This window comes from Chaetodon trifascialis, chromosome 19 (assembly GCF_039877785.1).
Source record: "Chaetodon trifascialis isolate fChaTrf1 chromosome 19, fChaTrf1.hap1, whole genome shotgun sequence".
Lineage (NCBI taxonomy): Eukaryota > Metazoa > Chordata > Actinopteri > Chaetodontiformes > Chaetodontidae > Chaetodon > Chaetodon trifascialis.
In genome coordinates, this window is record NC_092074.1 from 15522295 (window position 1) to 15545643 (window position 23349).

A 23349-nucleotide genomic window follows, 5' to 3' on the forward strand; every position below is an offset into this window, starting at 1 on the left:
AATTTATGAACAAACTAGAGATGATTCAGAGCTCTAGAGGGCTAACATGGGGATCTCCTAACATCATTTCACATGATAATTAGAACTGCATTAGAGCTGCAACTAATGACTATTTTCCTTGTGGAATAATCTGTCTTATTTTCTCATTTAATCAATTAGTTATTATCTTATCTTATCAATTAGTTATTTGGTCTTTAAAATGTCAGAAAAAGAAAAATTCTCATTTAAGATGGTGGAATCAGAGTAAAAATTCTTTAAAAAATACTCACTTAATCGCTTATCAAAATAGTTGCCCAGCTCAAACATTATTATGCTGATCATTATTGGGGGTGGGGGGGGGGGGGGGGGGTGGTGGTGGCACCTGTGCCCTGGAGCCCTCTAGCGAGCCAACCAGGCCGTGGGCGTGAGAGGTTATTCTTAGCGTATTAATATTACTGTGTCGTGTCACTGGATTGGTATATGAGGTATTTTTGAGCGGCGCCTCAGGTGGCTCAGCCAAGCAGAAGTGAAAGCCAGCAGCCTGACCCGATGAAGAAAACCCTTTCTTCTCGCCTGTGGTGCGTTGGCAGCACACGCACTCTTGTTTGTTCTCCCCCCTCCCAGTAAAAAGTGCCACATGACCTGTCAAATAGGAAGTGAGGAGCTACCGAGCAGCAACAGCAGCATCGACCAGGAACGCAAGACGGGAGGAAGCCGTGAAACCTCCGAAGTCTCATTCTCGACGTTTCTCCGCAGATTTCGTCTTCTCAGTCGAGCAGATAAGAGCAAGAAGTTGGCCGCAGCCATGTGCTCGAAAGTGGTGTTTTTCGCTGTAGTTGTAGCTCTGGTGGGAGCATCAGCCGCAACAGACTCAGGTAAGTTTGCGCCCTCTCATTGCCGAGCTAGCCGCTAGCTACAGCCTGCCGTGCACCTCCTTAGCTCGGAGAAGACACCCCCAGTTAGCTGATTTTAATCTATCTGTATGCCTCCATTTTTGGTCACCGTGGGCCTCATTAGATCTCTCGCTTCTTAGTTTGACAGCTGACACTCATTTTTGTTTTGGTTTACAAAATAAATCTACGTAGAAAACGTCCTTTTGGCAACTTGGCCAGTGGAACTCAAGTTGTCAGGACCGGCTAACGGGTTAGCTCGCTAGCCAGCTGTGTGACCTGAAATCAAATTAGTATTGTGTAACTGTAATATCTCTCTCGTAATGTGACTTATCAGAGGACACAAGGCTGCCGCAACCCTGAGCTCAGATCCAGTTGATCAGGTACCAGAGACCAGATCAGCTGGTTATGCAACAGCCTTACAGAATCAGCCGCCTGTTGTGTCACATTTTGAGATTCATCACAGCGTAATGCCCTGCTGTGTTTGCCTGTGCTGAGGGGTTTGCCACTATTCAAAGTTAAACCTCCTTATGGCAGCACCATTGTCCCGCAACATCTGGAGAGCTACAGTTTCATTTTCTATCACATCCCGGAAGATACTACTATTAAAGTCTACCATGGCTAAATCTGATTTTTGACCTCTTTGCAGATGGATGTTCCGGTCTGGCATGTGATTCATGTGGAGCCAAGAGTGACTGCCAGTGGGTTAATTGCACATGTGAGTATCTGTCCTAAATGTGTGTCAGGTTGTGGAGAGAGAGAGAGAGAGAGAGAGAGAGAGAGAGAGAGAGAGAGAGAGAGAGAGAGAGACACACACAGGTTCGTCTTTGTGTGTCCTGAATTGTCCAGACAGCTGAACTGATTGGACGTATGATGCCTGGGCATGGGCAGAATGTATGGCAGTGGATGCTGACTTTTAGATGATGTCATACCAACTTCCCCAAAGCCAGAGCTGTGTTGTGATTGTCTGGCAGCAATAATCAAGGCTGTGGATCTGGACAGGCTCATTTGGGACTAAATTACTGGCACACGGCGGCACCACAGGGTGAGGGATGTAGCTCGGCTAAATGCTACGGATGACTGCATAGACTCAATATTATATCTTACCAGAATAAATTCACTGTAGAGGATTGATACTGTTACTTTGAATGCTTTCCCTCCTCTTTGGATGCCTCCCTTTAGCTCTGATTGTGGTTTTGCTGTCATTTGTCTGCATCTCTGTATCGCCGTCCTGTAATTTCATTATGTTAATGGAAATATCTGTCTAAACGTGGCTGCTCCAATTATGAGAAGTCTCCCTGACTTGTGCACTATAGAGGGGATGTGGCTAAATATGCTGCGGTGGTATTTTCAACCTAGGTTGGAAATCTGCTCATTGTGATTAGAAATATGCATCATTCAGTGAAAAGCTGGCATTACATGACTGATGGCTTCCTGAGTCAACTAACGGCTTTCCATTCACTGCGTGTTTCCCCTGTGGTTTGTGTTTTTTGTAAGTCAGGGTGGGAGCTGCTGGTTGTCATGTCCTCATCAATGCTGGGAAATAAAGTTCTCATCTTAAAATCATAGCTTTGTCACACAGTTTCACTCAGCAGATATAAAGTTGTGTGATAAAGCCTTGTGATAATCAGCTTTAAAGTGTTTGCTGAGGTAGAGGCTACAGTAGCCCTCTGGCCAAAACCTGAACCTTGTAGATGGAAACAAAAAATCCTCATGGGTATTGTGATTATTGACCGTATCGTCCAGGAGGGCCTTACTCCAACGCTGGCCCGAGTTCAGTGTGTGCAGTCGGGCACACACAGGTCTCTAGTCATTGTGAAGAAGATGAACTGGAGAGGAAGCCAGGGGATGTGTGGCAGGAAGCCTGCAATATCCTCACGCTGGGGAAAAGAAGGAAGGAGCGGATAAAGGCACAAGTGAAAGGAAGGAACGTACAGATAGGATAAAAGATAAGTTTCATGTGCCTTGTCATAATATATGCCTCGGGTGCAGTTCAGGACGAGTGCATGTGGCGATCTTGTCTTAAATTTCAGTCACCATTTGGCTCAAGTCATGGAAGATAAGTGTGGGATCGTAACCCTGTTACTTGTTCTAGCACGCACATAATCAGCAAGCTTTGCTCCTTCAGTTCACTTCAGTCTGACACACACAGGTAGTTTTACCTCTCATGGGAGCTGACCTGTTTGACAACCTGACCAATGAGAAGCTTCGACTGTCTCGGAGTGGCTGTGCAGATTTGGTGATCCCATGCTCTTCTCCTGCTTTGTCTGTGGATGTTACATTTCCCCGTAATGATACACGACTTAATGATTCATTAATTGGTTAAACAGGACAGGTGGGCTGACAGTCGTGTGCCTCTTTTCAGAGCCGAGGGAGATGAAGTAGTTCCCTGAGGGAGAAACGTGTACAGGTTTACAGTTACACTAAATACACATGAGGAATTGGCAGTGTTCCTCTCACAGACATAAAAAAACCCATAAAATTGAGAACAAGATCATCTATCAACGACTCCTTGCTTAAAGTTTCAGGGAGGTTTGGGGGTTTTTATTTTGTTGTGTCTCTCCTCTTCAAGTCCTCTTCAAGTACTGACTTCTTACCCCCCCCCCCACACACACACACACCCTCCAAAAGCAAGCCTAGAGCTGAGACCTTTCTCAAACTCAAGAATGGATCACCTATTTGATATGAACTCAGCAATAACCGGAAAGGTCAGCTCTGGCCGGTTGAGATGGCTTTGCTGGAGCACAGCGTAACCACATTGCTGCAGCAAGCTAACGCCTACCACATTGTTATTACCAGATTTATCTTTGGTTTAGGGATTTTGTGTAAACAAGCCTTGGCGTCAGAGGTGCATTTCCCAGCAGCCCAGTGTTTAAACGCTCAAAACTTTACACGTGTACACGCAAGCTCTGTAGCTCCTGTAAGCACAGGCCGTGGTGTGTTACAAAGCTTGTTGAGCGCTCTTAACCAAGAGGCTGCTTTCTGTGGTGAAATGGGCCCCGAAGCCTTTCATTCGCACCTCTGGCTTGAACAAGCTGTGGATGCACCTCGTGGTGACAATGATGTCACCATCTTGAAAAAGGGTGAGAGTCAGTCCTAACGTTCACAGCTGCCTGTGAGATAACAGCCCTCTGGCCTAGTGGAGAGCGAAGAAATCCTCCTCCCACATGGTTCGACATACAGTGTCAGATCACACAAAGAGAGGGAAAAATAATGCCGCCAACACTTTGAGAAGGACATGATCTTTGATGTAACCAAATCACAGCCAGAAAGGCAGTGAATCATTAAGCTTCTAGCTTTAAAAAGCGCCTTTTTTATGTTGTTGTTCAAAATATGACGCAACTTGTTTCTTGTGTTTGTTTTCCTTCCTGGTCAATGTAACAAGATGAACAGCGTGGAAAAAGGCAAAAAACATGCCTAAAACAAGTAGAAGCTGCATTTGGCAAAGAGAAACTGTGATGGAAAGTCGATGCTGAGTGACCTTGGTAGGCACCTGACAGAATAGTGACCAAATACCACAAAACGCTGGCTTCAATACTAACCACATTACCAACAGCGAAGTGACACAGTCTCAACAGAAACTTTACATCATGGGCTGCACAGACTAATAATTATAACAGGGCAGCTATTTGGTAGTTGCTTTTATCCAAGGCCAGTGCACAAAGATGCACAACCTGATAGAGGGACCACAAAAATACAGCCCTGTGAGCTGTGGAAAATGTATCGCAGACTCATGAGTCATTTTTGACCCTATTTGGAGAAAGCTGTTGCTTTCAACAATGGCTGCAGCCTTACTGTTAAAGTTGGTGCATCTGTAATTTTGTAATTTATGGAGAGCCATCTGGTGGGAGTCATTAGCGGTTGCTGCGGATTATAGTATAACAAGCAAGGAAGTTGTAGGAAGGTATTTTACAGCACCAGGTACATCAATCCCTTTATGATGTTCCTGTATTCCAGGAAGATAATGCCCCCATATGCTCATAGAGGCAAAATCAAGTGATTTTTTTTTTTTTTTTTTTTTTTTTTTTTTTTTAATGAAGACAATGAGGAAGTCATCAGCTTGTCATGGCCTTCCTTGTCACTATGTTAACATATTATTGAAGCTTTGTGGAACTTTTGAACTTAATATTAATTGAGACGCATAGTTTCAGGACCTGTAAGACAGCATTCCACAGAGGACTGAGACAAGTGAAGGCAAAGTGTGGCCGTGCTGGATATGCGTGTGCCTGTGGTTGTCTTTTCTGAACAATAGCCGTTAAGTGAATATCGTATAACTGGGTGTGAAAAGAATCGATAGTCACAAGGTGCTGCCAGTTATGACTCATGGTTTCCTCAATGCGAAGCAGGCAGAGTTTCACCATAGAGGAAACTAAGAGGAATCCAACGACTCTGTGTTGGATGTTTAATTTATGGAATTTAATCTCACTACAGTGGATCATGTTTGTTAAAGAGTGGAAGTATGTTTCTAAGGTAAATAATGAAATCAGTGTTACGCTCCGTCTACATCTTGACTTCTTGTCAAGTATTTGGGACAAGATTTCATGGTGGGGCAAAGTCCCTCTCTGCTGGGGTTAATTAGTAATCCAATTACGCTATAAAGACAATAGGCCTAGATGATCCTGAAGATTCAACAAGCTGGACATAAGACAGAAGAAAGAAATGTCTTCAGTATCAAGCAGCTACTTTTAACTTACTAATACTTTATACTGCTAAATGCTAAAATTGGATTGTTTTAGAAAAATATAATCTATTGTAACTCCCAAAAAGTGTATAAAGTTCATAAAATGAGCTCAGCCACAACACTAAAATGCTTCTTACATGCTGATGTAACCCTACAGAAATACAAATCCAGTCTCAGAAGCCAGCAGCTATCGTCTGACAGCTATTCAGCCTCTCAGGATCTGAGCCAAGACTTCCTCGTTTTCGTGACGGTCATTTTTCCACAGTCCAATTAGCAACGTGTCTTTCACACTTGACAGCAGCTCGACAGTTACAATTTTTTTAATGAACAGATATCTACACATCAATACAGATCAAATTTAAAAAAGGTAATAAAAAGCTGAATCATGGATGATAGCCGATGGGTTCTGAGATTGCGTTTCAGCCAGTGTGCTCTGTCTCTTTCTCCCTCCACCGGACTATTTACCTGTGCACAACCAAAACCCGCTAAAACGTGATTGGTCAATACTATTTTTGTGAGCTCTAAATGAAGGATGCGACGACTCATGGTCTTCCATTGCCAGATGCAGTGCTGATGCAGCAGAAATGAAGAACAAAACAGGTTTCAGACGTGCCCAGCTTCATACAAACAAGTGTCACGATGGGGGCAGCAGGATGGAAGGAACGCCATCCTCCTAAGTGCAGGATGTGGGCCTGTGCGAGCAACTGCTCCGACCTTCCTGTGGGGGAGATAAGAAAAGAGTGTTGCCTCGCTGCATATCATGCCGCTTAACTATTTGTATGCACAAAACAAATGGGAGAGATCATCAGATGCAGCTGTGTGTGCTCTATGTGAGCATGAACATTGAGATCAAGGCTGCAGGCCGTCATGTTTTGGACGCGCACAGTGATGTGATTATTTGGCTTCTTCTTGGCGAGCGGTGTAATGAGGCTTCAGTGAGATCACTATCCGTTGCCCAATCATCAGCTCAAAATAGCAGGCTCAGGATTTATCTTACTGTAAATGAGTAAAATGAAGCGCTTTTGCTGACATAAGACGCTGCATCTCCTTTGACTTGCTTTGGTAGCCTTAATTCCTATAAACCATGAAGCTGGCGTTTAATTCCCGATACTTCTGTCTCTTTCAGCATCTTTCGGCTGTCACAACATGACTCTTCTGGGAGAAAACGAGACCTGCACCACTCTTAACTGCTCAAGTAAGTTGAACAAGCCTGCAGCTGTTACCTTTTCTGTTTTGGGGGCAGCCATTTTAATGCCAGAGCTCCCCCCTCCCCCCCTTTCTTGTTCCCTTTGGCTATGTGAGACTAGGTCCTAAGAGAATCAGCAGACTCCATATTTCCATACAAAGAAACACATCTCTCCATGTTTTGGGGTTGGTTTTCTGCAGATTCTGTTTGGGTCTAGTTCTGCTTTAACTAAGGTGTCAGTTAACGGTCTCAGCCTCAGCACTTGGGGTCTGTCTCTCACCTGTTGTCCTTGTTTGTGTCCAAAAGACTTGGCTGGGCATAGAGCATAAGTGAAATGATGAGGGAGCGTTGTGAAATATTTCTCGTTGTTTGGGCGGTGTCTCTTGCTTTCCCGCTTTCAACTTGTCTGGTGTTGGTTCCCTGTCCAGTTGTTGATCCCACAACAGCTCCAACTACAACTACAACTGCCTCTGCGACTACTCCCCCTCCCGTTACAACCTCCCCTACCCCTGTTGTCACCGCCACCTCTAACAGCAGCACCACAGGTAACCACTCCGGAAAACCTCTTCTAATCCCTGCTGTAGTCTGTGTTGTCCAGTGTACAAGGTTTGAAGCGGTCTCTTTAATAGTTTTGTTTAGACCTCTTAAAGGTTATAATCCTTAAGATTTTCAGCAACAGCCATTCAATGTATTTACTGCTGTAATTAAGTCTCTGTATAGTAGTTTCCATTGTTAGTAGCAGAGTCCCCTCTCCCGTGCTGGATTCAGGTTGCCTCTGCTTGCACACGTTGCAGGATGTAGTTGGTGTTTTCATTTCACCTCATTGATAACACCCTCACTGTTTACGGTTCGCCCTCTTTACAGCCTATCAAAGCTGTATTCAGTGTCGGCTGATGCAAACCAAGCATTTCCCACTGCTGCTGTGTCGCATTAAAGGACTTCAAATGGCCAGACGCAGCATGGCTTTTATTGTGAAACAGTCACAGGAAACACAATGTGTTGGTCAGCACGGTTAGCATTAATCACGATCGTACATCAAAAGTGCTTTTTCTATGTAAGTTAGTGTTTACTCCCAATTCTTCTATTTATGTAATTTTTTGTGTGTTTATTGCACACTTGTTTTGGCAATTGAAATGTCTGCTTCCCATGTCAGTAAAGCCCCTTTGAATTGAAGGATTTAATTACATTACATTAGAGTTACAGACAACACGCTGCACACCTCCAACTCCTCAGCAAGAAAGCAAATTTCACTGCGCTCTGCTGTCGTGTGGAAAACTACTCGCCTGTGTGCCGACTGAAATTAAATTGTGGTTGCAGTTTTTAGAATTGACTGACTTCTTAATTAAAATCTGAGTTTGTTTGGCTGCACTGTAAACCGAGACACTGTGCTGAAATCTTAAGGATTACAACTTGAAAGTGAAATGGCTTGAAGTCAAATGGTGTAAAGGCTAATGGATGTGTTCTTACTGTGACCCTACAACAGACAATGCAACCATTATTTCCACCGTTGCCCCCACTCACAGTGGCAACATGTCCTCTACTACTCCATCCTCTACTTCAAGTAAGTGGCAAGTCTGACATCACGATGGAGCGAGAAAGTTTCTAAATCTGTCCTGTAATGTACATAAACACGCATAACTTCAGCGTCTCCATATCCCTCTGCTCTGCCTCTTATCTCAGCTGGAACCAGCACAGGTACCACATCAGTCGCCCCCTCTCCTGACCCTCACAAGAACACCTTCGACGCTGCGAGCTTCATCGGTGGCATCGTGCTGGTCCTGGGCCTGCAAGCCGTGATCTTCTTCCTCTACAAATTCTGCAAGTCCAAGGACCGTAACTACCACACCCTTTGAAGCAGCCACACTTTTAATCCATGTCACCCCACTTAGAGCAGAACCTTCCAGAGAAAACTCCCCACTCGGTACACACTCACCACGACGGACTCAAACAGTGTTTTCAAGGGGCGTTTTCTAGATCTTTAATGTTTGTGCCACTTACGGTTTAGCGCTGCCATTGTAGTCTGTATTAAGGCACTGACACAGGCCTGTATGTATGATAATTCACACTGCGCTAACTTGTACTATCAAACAGATCTCCAGTGATATGGCATTTAAGCCCTGAGCGTAATGCATCCCACCTCCTGCCATTAGTCATTCTGCAAACCATTTCCCCACAAATGAGGAGGTTCGTGTTATTTACTGCCCCTCTCCTCGTGATTCCTCGAATAAATGCACCACATGAGAGTTAAAGAGTTACTCATGCATATAAAGTAGCTTTCCTATTGATGCTTTGGAGTAGTACAGCTGCAGACTGGTAGCATTTCCATCATTTTTTTCACATGTTGATTTGGAAACACTGTTTGAGTTCACAGCTATTCTTGAATGTGACGGCTGTGATGATTCAGTATTGCTTTTAGCCTGTTCAGTCGTGGGCAGGTTCCCTCTTCCCCCGTGCAGCTGTATCATGTATATGTGTTCATAGATGACGAGAAAGAGGCGGGGTTACTTACAGTACGTGGGAATAAAAGCAACACCCAATCATCTGATGTCAGACAGGAAAAAATAGCGATCCTTCTGGTCTTGTTTTGGGTGTCTTTCACCTTGTATTTAGGAGTGCTGTGCGTTTTCTGCTGTTCCCCGGGGAAATCTTTCACCCAAAACTAGCCATAAAAATATAAAAACAACAACTGCCATTAGAGCGGCTTAATGCAATAAATCATATAAGAAGTTCACTCCCCATCCTTTAATCTCCCAACTGTTGTTTTTGACATTTACTGACATCAAAACTTGCCCACTTGGTTTGCTAACGCTGGGCTGGTCCTTTGGCCCCATTTCTGCGGAGTAGTCAAAAAGGGGCCTGTAGGTCAAAATGAAAGATTGTAGAATATTTCAGAAGTAAGAACAGTTCATGTTTTGTTAATGTAGATAATCTAAAAAAGAAAAAAAAAAAAAGGGGAGATAAGGAATATGGCATGCACCTTCTTAATGTGGTCCTTGAGCAGTGAAGTGCCTTTAATGTCCAGTATGACTTAAAGAGAAACACGGAGGAGGATTTTCTTTCGAGTGAGGCCCGAGTGTTATCATTAGTTTATGTTTCTGAGACAGAAACGGTATCGCGGTGCTGATATTGGTGAGAACCGTTTTATCCCAGCTGGACTGAAGAGCCTTTTTTGTTGAAGAATACAGTAGATAGTTGTCACTCGAGGGCCTTAATCAGTCAAGATTGAAGTTTTTCCCTATAAGTCGATGACTGTATCCGGTGCATGAAACCTATGGTTTTCTCACTGGTGACTTTGTGTAAATGAGTAATTTAAAGGTGCTCTCCCTTTCTTTAGCGGCCAATACCGCCCCCAAATCTCCTCCCACCTCACTAATTATGTTTCAGAACTCAGTTGTAAATTGTGTTGAATTTCAAAGCATGAGAAATGAGCAGGCCGCTGTTGGACGCTATAAATCTGGGAGTGTACCTTTTTTTTAAATAAAAGGCAAACATATTGGGCCTAATTTAAAAACTTGAGTGTTGGAGAGAGTGCATTAAGGTGAAAATGTTGACTGTTTGAGTGCTGGTTTGGTTAAGTGAGCATTGCACCTCTGATTTCTGACTTTGCCATGTAAATGAAAGGATTGTGAATTAAGTGCAGAACTGCAACAGCCAAGTGGCCGTACTAGAGCTCACATCAAGTTCTCTAATTAGCTTGCTGCTAACTGTGTGATTTATTTTTTTTCTTCCCTATTTTGTCCCTCCTGTACATAGCCACGTCTTGTTTTTGTTTTATCTTCTTGGTTTCAACTTGAGGAAAGGCTAAATGAAGGAGTGTTTATCAGTACATTTTGCTCGTAGTGGCTTGTCGGTGTCAAGAATGCTTTGTTTAATGCCTTTTTTTTTTCTTAATTGCATGCTGGATGCTTGGAGTTGTGATTTTTCTCCCCATTGCATATGCTGTTAAGGATTTAGACCCACTTAAAAACCACTTGATTATTTGCGAGTAGCTCATATGCTAGCTGACAGAATGCCTTGAAACAGTGTGCATTAAGCCAAAGTCCTCAGTTTTGGCATGGAAATTGAGCATTGCACTGACAAGCTTTGTTTTGTAACTTTGTCTTTGTAAATGTTTTCATGATTCAGCCAAAAAAAAAAAAAAAAAAAAAAAAAGCAGATGCTTGTACAAATACTCAGTCTTCAATAGTAATAGATAACGGATGAATAGTTACCTTGTTTTGTATGACACAAGCAGTAAGAAATTCATGCGCAGATGTTTGTTTTTGCTTTCATAATCTAGAATTACGTGTTTCCGGCTGCTCACCATTAACACGCCTTTTAACCTAGTCACCTGGTGGCATTAGGCTACAGCCCAAAGACCCAACTATGGCGAGTAGGCTACAGAGTTTTGCCTTAGCTGCACCCATTTGTACATTCTCTGCATGTGGAGAGCCTTCGCTCCAAATTTAGAGAAATATTTGAGTTTGATTCGCAGCTGTCCGGCGCTATGCTGCGTAACCACTGAATCCAGTCTCTGCTTTTCGACACGGTGGCTGCATTCCTTAAGAACACGGCATCACATGTTGACATCGCGGTTTGTCCAAAACACCTCTGGTATCCGTGGATGCCAATAGATGTCCATTGTGTCGCCTCTCTGCAGCTTCTCCTACAAGTTACTCACTCAGTCTGTGCACCTCTTAAGGAAAAGTGCCTTATTCAGTTAATATCCATGTATGTAGTGGTAGTGCGTGAAATAATATGCCACACCTATTAAATATCAATGGAACTCAGCACTTTCAGACCCGTGTGAAGTGGTTTTCTGTGTTGTCTTCTGCTTAAATGTCTGTTTTGTCACGCTCAGCCTTAACTTCCTGATCAAACCCACAGAGCATTTGTTAATGACAAGTTGTTGAGGCAATTACCAGGCGTTTTTTTTGGGTGCGTTAGATGTATCTTGTGCTTAATGGCTGGCATTTCAGAGGCATTTAAGTCCCTACATTTTGACCAGTCACGCTGTAGGTGTTTAAAAGCTGCTGAAATGGCTAAAACCAGCTAACGAAGGGCATGGTTTTCAGCTAGATGAAGCCTGGTTGTAGCCTGGACGGCCACTGACCTCTATTGTTCTTCGTTGCAACATTTCCTCCATAATGCAAATCAATCACATGATGACTTGAAGTTCTCTTGAACTGTAACTTTCATGTGTTGCAGAACGACTGCTTTTTCTGTCCAGTGTTGTTTGTTTTTTTTGGTCCAAATTAGCTTGGTCATGGAGGGCTCTCCTATCAGTTTTCAGCCTTGCAGTGTTCAGTTCCAAGAGCAACAAGTAAAAAGCTTTTTGATTCCCTCCTTTGCCTTGCAGCTTTATTGCCATGTGCACTCACTGTAGTGCCATATATTATACCTTTTGTGTTCGCCATTAGTTTTGTAGGTAGGTACGATTTTTTTTTTTTGGGCTTTGCGCCCACCCCACTTTCACACACAGCCATATGTAGACACTTGCAGGTGCCGCTATGCCCCCTGAAATGTTTTGTGCTTATTTTGTGCCCTTTCTTTCTCTCAAACCTTTTATTTTGTGCCTTGTTTTCTTGTGTTGCCTTTAGTTTCACAATGTAAAACCAATAAAGTTTGAATATTGTTAAACAAACCGGTGTATTACCCTCATTTGACAATGGTGTCCACTTTCTTGGAGCTCGTAATTTACATGACAAATCGCAAGTGGGATGATCAGACACAGCCAGGTCTCAGGGTAAGGCTCCATTGCCATGGTTACAATTGAAGGACTGGTTGCCCAGACAACAAAAGGTATCAGGTTCAGGCGTTGCTTTGTTTTGCTTGTGTGTGTATGTAGCTGATGCTAGGTCAACAAGCGCTCCTCTAAAAGAAGACATTAACAGCAAAGCAGGGCACAACAATGACAACTAGATTTGGCAATTAATACATTTCTCGCCATATTTTGTCACCGCTAGACCAGAACCAGGCTAGATGTTCCCAGGCTTCATGCTAAGCTAAGCTTCGTATTAACTATAGAGAGTGAGTAAATGTAATTTTGACTCATTTAGTTGATAAACTGATAAACTAACACAGCCTTCATTTCACCCCATCGTCAGAGCGTGTTGCTCAGTATGCCTGGAGTCCATCTTGAAAAGCACCAGTACGGTTTACAGGCATAATCAGATTCCTATTGACATGCGTTCCCGATGCTGAACATGCTGGATCCACCCCACCCCATCAGTGCCTTCCATCTCCTTTCCCTACCTGATAATCAGTGCAGAGCAGTGGTTCCCAACCTTGGGTTTGAGATCCTCCACAGGCTCCCAAGATCAATCTGAGCACTCACCAGGTAATTTAAGGAATAAGAAAGAAAACATTTGGTACATATAATTATGTATTCTATTGTAATTCAGGCATCTAAGAAGGAACTCATGCCAACAAGGCCATAACCTGTGACAAGGGCCACGAGTAGACAGCTTTATTTTAAGGGGTAACCACCACTCTGCCTGACAAGAAGAGGGTTTTTTTGACGACCACTAAATCCTCTACTTCATGGTCACAGCTTTTCCTGACATCTACGTTCACGATCCTGTAAATAATAAAGTTTAATGAGCTGGCTAACACCCAGCTTGGTGATAACTACTCTACACATCATTCGCGGCATTATCTTGACGTTTACGACCCTCTGTGGATGATAGTAGTCAACATGCTTTTGAAAAGGAAACAGGTGCAAAGTTCATCGCAGCCTTCAATAACACTGCTGTGAACGTACCATTAGTATCTGAAGGCGTCGACGACAGCCAAAGCCAAAGAAGGCGCCCGTCTGTTCAAACCGACCCATTTGTTTTTCCTCACTCTGTTTTCACTGTGTTGTGCTCCGGACAGGACGCTGTTTCTAAGGTCACAGCGAGGTTCTGCTTATGCAGCACAAAACTGTTAACTCCAAAGGAAGCGTTAGCGTGCGTGCATGTGCGTGCACGCTCAAGTGTCATGGTCCCCACACTCCACTACATTCTTGATTGAGGTGTGTGCGTTCAAAACGTGTTTGTGCTGAGCAGACTGTTATTCTTCCAGTAGCCCAGAGTCCCCATCTGGCACAGTTTCCCAGAACCAAAGACAGTTTTGGGAGCGAATGTTTTTTGGACAACCACTCCACAATTTGCCTGTCTCTCTTGTGTGTCCATTAAAAACAGTCTGAAACCCTGCATTTAGTATGTGCTGTTCCTGGACAGAGACGGAAAAGCTTGTGGTGCTCTATCAAGAGCATATCTTGTGAGGCTTTCAGTAAGAGGTGGAAAACCCTGCAGTCAGCCAACTTTTCAGCAGCCAGTAAACTTGTATTCACACTCCGGAGGGTGTTACTTTTCATCTATGTAAACTTCATTGTAGGCAAATGTACTCCATGTTCTTGTTTGAATGTTACATCGTGGACATATCTTCTTAAGATGATGGACTAGTAGCTGTTTATAGGCAATCCTTTCACACGCCCACAAGAAAATGCCTTACACAGACTCATATCTACCCAGCCCTCCTACGTACGCTGCTCTCTGAACACACCACTGCTATTCAACAGTACACAAAAGAGGGGTGAGCAGTCACAAGGTATCAGAGTTGCAGGGTCAGGAGAGTGGATGGGAGGGGATGGAGATGTTGTATGTGGGCATGGAGGGGTCTTGACTTGCCTCCGCTAACCAGATTGCTGTGTCCCATCATGCTCTGTAATCTAATATGGGAGCACAGAGAAACAATGCATTAGGCTGAGACTCTCTCATATACCAGCTCAGTCCATTTAGCCAAGCAGTGAACTCTGAGTCATGCCAAGAATACCAGGACCAGGCTAAATAATGAGCTGAAAAGGCTGCATGCAGATGGCAACCACAACAATCAGCTGTTTTCTTCTCCCATGACATGGGATGTTGGACGGGGCAGTTAGGGATGAGACACTTTTGAGATTTTATCTCAACGATTTGTGACTTAACAACCACTGTAAAGCTGGCGGTCTAGGGAGCGACTGAGATTAGCTTTAAGGTCAAAAGCCTCTTGCTCATTAAAAATGTGACCTGATGAGACAATAAAAATGTTGACCGAGGCCTGACAATGAGGATAATGCAGGAATGTTGTGAGGCAGCTTCACATGTGTGTGTTGTTCATCCCCTAAAAGGTGGCTGACTAGAATAAACAGAGAGCAAATGTAGAAGCCTCAGCCATGCCAGAAATGTCTGCCAAGCCGACGATTAGGATGAGTAATAGCTATCTATCGTGGTTGAATTTAAGAGAATCGGGCCATTTTGGCTGACAGAGAAATAGAAAAATCCTGTGTCAAAAAGCAGTTCCTCCCAATTGTGCACAGCGATAGAAACCACATCCGTTCGTCCTGTGGTCAGGGCTACATTTACTCAGCTGTCCAGCCAGCTGGTGGAACAGAGTTCACAATGCGTTTGTTCCATCTCGATTATAGACTGTTCAAGCAGGACCTTGTTGCTGCAGGCAACATTATGAAGTTATGTCTTATTATAATACATGCAACTGTATGGCGTGTCAGTGAGTAAAAGCCTTCACGTTTGTAGAACAGACATAGGCTGAGCACTGCCACCTAGTGGTTCACAGTCTAAACAATGCTGAGAATGAGAGAAAAACAATCTATTCACAATATGTGGAGAGAATAAGCTTTATTAAAATGTTTAAATTAAAAATAGATTACTCCAGCTTCATTTGAGATGAGATATAAGGCCATGGCTCGTGAAGTACACATCCTCTCCCTATGAAGGACCCTGTTTGATCAGGCATTGCTTAATACATTTGATTAGTGACACATTATCAATCCGCGTGTAAAACCCGCATACATACTCCCTCTTTTGATTTGCTACTAAAAATATCCCAGAGGCCATTTGATGACAGGGGAACAAAGGCTGCAAGGAACCAATGGGAGTCCTTCGGTTCAGCCAGCTGTACAAGCCAGCATGCAGAAAGGTCTTTCAGAGAACCTCATGTTTCCCACGAGAGGTCATCTTGTTTTAGGCTGTTTCTGAACTTCTGTGTTTCTCTGAGAAGCTGCAGGTTGTTGTGAATGGCCCCACCTTTCTTTCCTTTCTGCTTAGCCTTAACAGGAGAAGGAACAGGAGGCTTGATCCCACTTAATTTCTTGGCTTTGTGTTCCTCAGCACATTGTTGGCTCCGGGTCAATTTATGGGCCTGTGCAGGAGCCAAAGACAGGAAACATTAGACACCTTCAGTGTCAACACAGACAGGAATGGAGATCAGCTGACACTACAGACACTGGTCTTAAATTTCTGTTGGCATACAACACTTTTACACACCTGCAATGTCCCTTAATGAGGTAAGAAATTGCGCAATTGACTATCTTTACACGAGCCTCTGGATTGCACCGAGTGAGGGTTCACATACCGTCTGCTGGTGTTTGCGGAGCTTCGTGATCTGAGCTGCCTTCTCCTCCATCCTGGCGACCAACCTCTCCAGTTCTCTCTGCAGATCCTGCCTCTGCTCACGATGTGGGGTTGCATCTATCTGGCCCACCAACTCCTGATGCTCACTGACAAAAATTACAGACACAAATGACTAAATCTGGTAAAGTAAAACAGAATAATAATAACAAGAAAGCTTACTCACAAGCTCATTTGTCCTAGCTCGTCCTGCAGAGCCAAGAGCAGGTCAGAGAGCGATCCCAGCGACTCATCTGCCTGTTCAGGCTCACTGTCAGGCTTGTGAGAAGTGGCAGAAGATGGAGAAAAGTTCTTTTGGAGGCTTTTCTTGGCTCCACAACCAGACCTGTGCAGAGCACTCACTCGTTCACACAGCTGGGGCTGATGGTGCTTCATCATATGAAGTATACTTTGTATGTTGGCGTGGACTGAGTGGCTTGGGCTGGTTGACTGTGACAGGTTGAGGAGATCAAAGTCAATCAAAAAAGGGAAACAGTTAATAATACGTGGTGTTTAGAGTTAGCACAAAGCATCAGAACTGACTTACCGTTCCTGCAACAAAGGGCATTTTTTGGTGCCTTGGTGATGCCAGCTCATTCTGTCTGGAGGTTTTCTGAAGCAGAGGACAGCTGTTATCACTACTGTGTGCAAGCATATTTTCCTCATCAGCTTAATACAGGCAGTTAAGTAACTTCATCAGTAAGAAAAGCACCTTTGTGGTCTTTTTTGTTTTCTTCTTTCTCTTTGTCTCTTCAGTAGTTGGCACAGACAATCGAGAGTTGATGTCCAACTCCTTCTGCAACTGTGGACATGACAGTAATAGCATGGATAAAACCAGGAATTCAGTCAAATTCTTTGCTAGCATTTTACCATTATTTGAGAATTTTATGTGACTTAAAACCCACTTATTTTTCTGGATGTATTGTAAAATATGTGCATGTTTGCAGGCAGGAAAATTAAGAATCAGAGTGAAAATATTGTGTCATTGTTAGTTCAAAGTGCTGATCCAAAGTGTGTGAGGACTGACCTTGTCTGCTTTTTGCTGCACAAGCTGACGTTCATGCTCTTCTTTCAGCAGTTTCTGTTCCAGAATGGCAAGCTTCGCCTGAAAGCAAAATTCCATTAAAATAATGCTCTTATCAATCATCTAGGGGTGATGAGTGTTTAAATGAATTAATTGGAAAACTGTGAATTACCTCGGCCAGAGTTTGGGTCCTACTCAATTTGAGACATTCTGATTCAAGTTTTTCCAGCTTCTCCCGCTGAGATTGGGTGTTTGAGCTGCTCGGCTGCTGGTTCTGCAGTGAAGCCTAGTCGGGAGGGGGCAAGCAGAGAGAGTATTATGCATTTTGGCCACAGTACTTCATTACTTCCTTGCATTAAGACATGTAAGAAAGTAATGGAACACAGATGATGAAAGGGATTAGGATAGGGATGGACTACCTGATTCTCCATGAGAGCATTCCTCTCCTTCTTAGCATTTTCAACCATCTTCCTCATGTAGTCCAGCTGCTTCTCAAGAACCTTGCACCGGGCCTCTGCAGACTGCAGCTTTGAGTCCAGCTCTCCTATCATAAACACAGACACAACTATTACAAAACATGTACAGAAAAGACTCATCCTAAGAAAATAGCAGTGGCCTCTCCCTTTGCACCCCTCCCTCACTTACCTTTGCTGCCAGAGTTGTCTGTCTCAGGCAAGCTGGCTGCTGGTTGACTGGGCATTGTGTAAATTGCTGGGGCCTGTTGATGATTGTGAGCATCTCGGGAGAACTGCCCGTAAATCTTCTCTGCTTGCTTTCTTTCCAGCTCCAACCGCCTGATTTTCTGCTGGAGGGTCTTCAGTGCATCAACAACAGCTGAAGAGGAGTTAAATAGCACAGAAAAGCACATCTGGTCATTTTAGAGGAGGTGGCCATAACAAGAACATTGTACAAGACAAGAAGCTTTGACACAATGGCTGTGCCATACCTCTGCTGTCAATATTAGCTTTGGTCTGAGACATCCGGGGGCTGCTCATTTGTGGGTCCATGCTGATGGATGAATGTGCAGGGAACTCCAGCTGTCTTGGTATAGGTAATATCCTCTCTGGTGGCTGGTAATAGCTCCCAATATAGCTGTTTTTTGAGGGTGAGTCCAAAATCTGGAGACAAGAGGAGGGGGGATTAAAAGTAATGATTAATTTTATTATCAATTACTTCTTTAGTCTTTAAAATTAGGCAAATTATTATTAAAATTGACATCAAAAAGTTCCCACAGCCTACAGTGAGGCGTTCAAATTCAATTCACAATAATGTAAAGAAAACCAGAAAATTATGACATTTGTGGAGCTGGAACCAGGTAAGTTTAGTTTTTTCCTGTGCAATAAAAGATCTGATTGACTGACTGGTCAAAATTGCTGTAGGTGATCTGACGATCGACTGAGGATAGCAGATTAATCGATCAATCTTTAAAGCACCGCACGGCACTCCAGTGCACTAGCTTTCTGCAAGAAGTGGGCTGTTTGACAAACAAACACACCATTACGCTTTAAAAAGCTTAAAGAATTCCATAATCGCTAACATTATGCAAGCAACAACAAACAGATTTACTTACAAATAGGTCAAGAAAGTTTGTATTAACGTAAAGCCCCTACGACCTCCCTTTGCAACAGTCCTTGCCAATGTTAAGACAGATAAACGTAACAAAAACTTGAAGCTAACGACAAAACAGTAAGTAAACAACACTTAAGCTAATGCGTTAGCCACATTCGCTAACGGCTGATCAGCAAATGTTACCTGGTCGTTAATAGTCTCCATTCTGTCACACAGAGGCTGATAATCGTTTCTAAACAATTCATATGTTTATATCTATCATTCTAGGACTGCTTATGTAAGGTGTTACTGAACTTTACGTAGCTAACTGATTCCTTCGAGCGCAACTGAAGTTTCCTGTAACCACCAAGCAGTCCGGACTTTTTAAATTTCCCTCCTTTTTTCCGCCCTCATCAGAGGTTCCGCCTGCGCACTGTTTCCTCCTCCAGAGTCCACGGTGTTCTAGACTTTTCAACGTGCTTTAAGATAAATATCTACATCTGGTAAAAAAAAAAAAAAAAAAAAAAAAGTATCACACAGACACCATCTGACACTTGAGTGTAATTTCACCTTCTCCCTTTCTGCCACCCCCTAAATCCAAGCCCACATTCACTTCAGACTGAAGTGGAATCATTTTAGCAATATAAAATAAAAATGTTGAAATATTGAAAATTGATTATAATCATCATAACCAGATTACATGTTCGAAGGCATTTAAAACAAACTTTATTTGTGCAAGTTGGCTACCTCTCCTGAGGATGTGTCTTTGTAGATGATTTTAGTTAGATGATGTGCTGTGAATGTTCACTCCTTTTAAAATACACTTACTCTTCAAGAGACTCTAAACCAAATAAAAAATCAGAAACCTTGCAAAACTATTGGCAGAAATGTAAAGCAGGTCTACTACCAGGATTTTAGAAATATAAGGGGCCACAAGTCCTGCATGCAGCTTTCATGGATCAGATTTTTATTTTTTTAATTTAATTTTTTTTTTTTTTTCCTGGTTTGTTTACAAATCCAGTAGGCTAACATTTATAATATTTGATCATTTTTAAAGGCATTGCTGATAGAGAACCTAAGGGCTTTGTTTACAGGACATTTGAAACAATGTTGATGTTGACACCTTCCCTGGTGGTCTAGTGGTTAGGATTCGGCGCTCTCACCGCCGCGGCCCGGGTTCGATTCCCGGTCAGGGAACACGTTTTGGGTGGCACGGTGGGACGGTCTCTGGTTCAATTCTCGTTGTGGGCGCCGGGGACGTGTCATACCGTCGGTGCCTGCCGCTTGAGGAAAGGGGCCTTTCTGTGTGGTATTTGCATCTTCTCCCCGTGTTCACCTGGGGTATCCTCCTTAAATTTCCCCACTAAAAACATGCAAGATCACCACCTGACCGATGGTGACGAAAGAGATTGGGTCCCCGGGCGCCGGTCGGATGGCAGCCCACCGCTCCTGGCCTGCCGTGGAGGAAAGTGACCAGGATGGGATAAAGGCGGAGGACAGATTTCACCAAATCTGCATGGCGTGTGATGCATGTATGCAGTAGTTGTGTGACTAATAAAGGGGATTGTCCCTCTGATTCTTCTTCTTCTAACTTTATTTTATCACTCAAACACGCATGTTATCTTTTTTCTATAACCACACACACACACACACACACACACACACACACACACACACACACACACACACACACACACACACACACACACACACACACACACACACACACATCCCCCAAAATACTGAGGACATGACCTCAATGCCCTCAGTGGTAGCTATGACCTTGATTAATATACAGTATGTGATTTAAGAGCTATTGGTGATCTGCAAAATGACAAGTTGGAGTACATCATATTATGCAGAGACATGCCCTCTTTCAACTAAAAAAAACAAAAAATAGTTGAAGCAGTTTTTCCTGAACACTTTTTTGGGTGGCAAAGTGCCTTTAGGCAGTAAATCAGTCAGTTGCCCTGTAAACATTTGCACTGCAGTCTGCAAATAGCCTGCTGCAGCAAAAGGCAAGGTGTCTGAAGAGTGGCAGGTGTGCCGCAATGAGATAAAGTGTTTTCTGGAAAACGTATTTTGAGTATTTGCGTTTCATCTGCAGATTTGTGCACTTTATATGGATTTGTGTTTTTTTTTTTTATGGACAACGCCTTTGCACTTTGCATTACATGCCATATAAAAATGCAATTCTAACATCTTTCAGACAATGTTGATTAATATTTGTGTGCTCATAATGTATAAGCAGCATTGACCGTTTCAACGTGTAGTTTGGCAGTTTAGTTCAATACAAATGAGGTTAAATGCAAAACGAATCAAAAGAAAATGTAAAACATCTCTGTCTTTCTCTCTCCTCTCCCTGTCTCAGTTCGTTTTGATAAACAAGAGAAGGGAGGGGGGCTGGTGCCGGCGGGAGATATCATGGGAGATGTAGTTCTCATAGCTCCCCTCCAAAACATCACACTGAACGAAAAGAATTCAACTCCCATAAAACCTTCCCACGAGAGCTTGGCAACTAGCCTCCAACCAATCATTTGTCAGTATTCACACGATAACGCCTTATAATGCCCATAGCCTCCTATCATTAGCCAGCGAGTGCTGCCAATCAAATGTTTACCCTCAAGTTGTTACCGCCTATCTTTTCTACCCTGTGACTAACGTTACTGGTCAGTGTAGAGGCAAGCCGTCCCGTAGCAGAGGAACTGCAGCGAAGAATGTGGATAAAGTGAGTATTTGAGAATGACACTTTTTGTTTTTGCCCCACAGTTAAAGGTTTGTGTGTACTAATGTTGTTTTCGCCGCCGTTCTGTTGCACTTTACTGGTGTCTTTTTTAACGGGTAGCTTGAAAGCCCTGACACGAAAGGAAGGCAGAGAGATTGAATGGACCTCACTCAATGGCAAGTTGCTTATTTCCACATTTTTAATCATAAAAATTTAAATAAAAAGTCATTTACTATGAACCAACGTCGGTTCGTCATCGTTTACAAAAGCAGCAGGAGGCAGTAACACTTTAATTGCCAGATTATTATGGCTTGTAACCTCAGTGAATAGTCTGTACTTTAACCAGGCTTTCTTCTTGCTAGTTGGTAACAGACCAAATATCAGTGTTAAAATTTTCAGCATGATCTGGGTTTAAATCCCCGTTTTCCTGCCAGAGCCCCCCTGATACTGGCTTTTTGAGGCCAATCCCCATGTCGACATTTGACAGTTAAGAAATCCGATAACAGATACATACACTGGCCGATATACACAGGCTATATTTTAATTTCTTACACAGCATTTAATTTTAAAAACCCCGTTACATTCAGCTTTTAAATAATTGTGACTAAAATATTACTTAGTAGGGTTGGGAGATAGGATGAAATATACCATTTGACAATATGAATTCATCAGCCAGCACAGATTTTTCGAGTCCATTTATATCTCAATGTGATATCAGTGTGTTAGGCTATTTGGACAGTATTGTAAATCAATAAGCACAGTGTTTAGTTTTTATACAAAACATCTTGATTTCTCTGTAATCAATTTATTGTCCTGTCTGGTTATTTTATCCCTAAAGTTTCTTGTGTGATTTTCAATAGCATCTACTCTGTCACAAATTACATACTGCAACTTAAAATGCATGTATAGAGGATTTAATCCATACTGCTAACCTTTTACTGATTAGACATTTTACAGCTGAAAAATACACTTGTAAGTGCTCCCCAGTGTACAAAGTATGTAACTGCAATTCACAGCTCTGTTTCTAAATACAGCAAACACATTTTTGTTCAGCAGTGTCTTTATACTTATCGTCTGACATATGTGCTGATACTGATACATCTGCGATTAGCTAATATCAAGTGATAGTATCTACTGGCCGGTTAATTAGTCAGTCTCAAATCCCTGCAATGCGGTTTGACAGTGAATGTCATTATAAGCGCATGCCCACCCACAGTTCTCCATTACAGTGTCATTAGAAAATCATTGTTAAAGGTTGTTTTGATGCTGTGATGTACACATAGACTGTTTCGTGTGTTATTTGTCCTGTAGCCTGTTGTAAGACAGCACAAACATTAGTCCTACATCAAAAGATGGAAGCTCAGGACCAGGAGTCTTTGGGGAGATGGGATGGGCTGGGCAGCCGGGATGCCATCTCTAGAACTGAAGCCATGGAGAACATCCACCAGTTGGTCATGAAGAAAGTGGAAGCCATCAGGCCAATACCATCACCAGCCCTGTCCCCCCCAGCCTCAGGAAACCCTCCAAACAGTGACCTGAATGACACCCTGGCTCACCTTCTCATGCTCTCCAAACGGTGTCCCTTTGAAGACGTCAGGGAGCGATGCAGCCGGCTTCTACAGGCCGTCCAGGTAGGAGATTCAGTCATCTTACAATGAGACCCTGGTGAGCTTTCTGCCTACGTTGCATTAAGCTGCACCAGGCTGTCATATGGCCTCCCATACCAGTGCTTATGGTATTGTTCTGCCGCCATCTGCTCCTCTCTTCACCTCTTCATAAGCATTGCAAACGTTGTGGTTGAGTCAGTATGTTGTCAAGACCCAGTGCACGCTTTGTCAAGTGGATTACATTCAGTGACACAATGAGACACATGAACTCATTGACACTTAAACACTGCAAGAGCCGA

The 23349-nt window shown here is 43.2% G+C and overlaps 3 protein-coding genes and 1 non-coding gene across 5 annotated transcripts in view; 3 read left to right on the forward strand and 1 right to left on the reverse strand.

Moving 5' to 3' along the window:
- The first annotated feature begins 457 nt into the window (after positions 1-457).
- cd164 (CD164 molecule, sialomucin) lies at positions 458-10863 on the forward strand. Of its 2 annotated transcripts, XM_070987233.1 has the most exons (6): positions 458-854; positions 1519-1587; positions 6677-6745; positions 7165-7281; positions 8220-8297; positions 8417-10863. In XM_070987233.1, the coding sequence occupies exons 1-6, from the start codon at positions 617-619 to the stop codon at positions 8587-8589; spliced, it is 744 nt and encodes a 247-aa protein (XP_070843334.1). In that variant the 5' UTR covers positions 458-616; the 3' UTR covers positions 8590-10863. The 2 variants fall into 2 exon arrangements, with proteins under 2 accessions (XP_070843334.1, XP_070843335.1); XM_070987234.1 differs by lacking the exon at positions 7165-7281 and having other exon boundaries at positions 482-854; positions 8417-9667.
- Positions 10864-15359: 4496 nt separating this feature from the next.
- Positions 15360-19122, reverse strand: cep57l1 (centrosomal protein 57, like 1). Its single transcript, XM_070987463.1, has 11 exons — positions 18923-19122; positions 18117-18288; positions 17816-18004; positions 17590-17714; positions 17343-17456; positions 17174-17251; positions 16859-16948; positions 16694-16759; positions 16334-16596; positions 16112-16256; positions 15360-15898 (listed from the first exon to the last, which is right to left on the reverse strand). Exons 1-11 carry the CDS (start codon positions 18941-18943, stop codon positions 15692-15694), a joined length of 1470 nt encoding a protein of 489 aa, XP_070843564.1. The 5' UTR covers positions 18944-19122; the 3' UTR covers positions 15360-15691.
- Positions 19123-19843: 721 nt separating this feature from the next.
- trnae-cuc (transfer RNA glutamic acid (anticodon CUC)) lies at positions 19844-19915 on the forward strand. The gene has a single exon. It is a non-coding gene; the product is annotated as a tRNA-Glu (tRNA).
- Positions 19916-21366: 1451 nt separating this feature from the next.
- sesn1 (sestrin 1) overlaps positions 21367-23349 on the forward strand; it is a 53047-nt gene continuing 51064 nt past the window's right edge. Inside the window, exons 1-2 of the mRNA XM_070987520.1 lie at positions 21367-21446; positions 22755-23074. Of these exons, the coding sequence (XP_070843621.1) occupies positions 22796-23074 (279 nt within the window). The 5' untranslated portion in view covers positions 21367-21446; positions 22755-22795. The remainder of the gene's footprint in view (positions 21447-22754; positions 23075-23349) is intronic.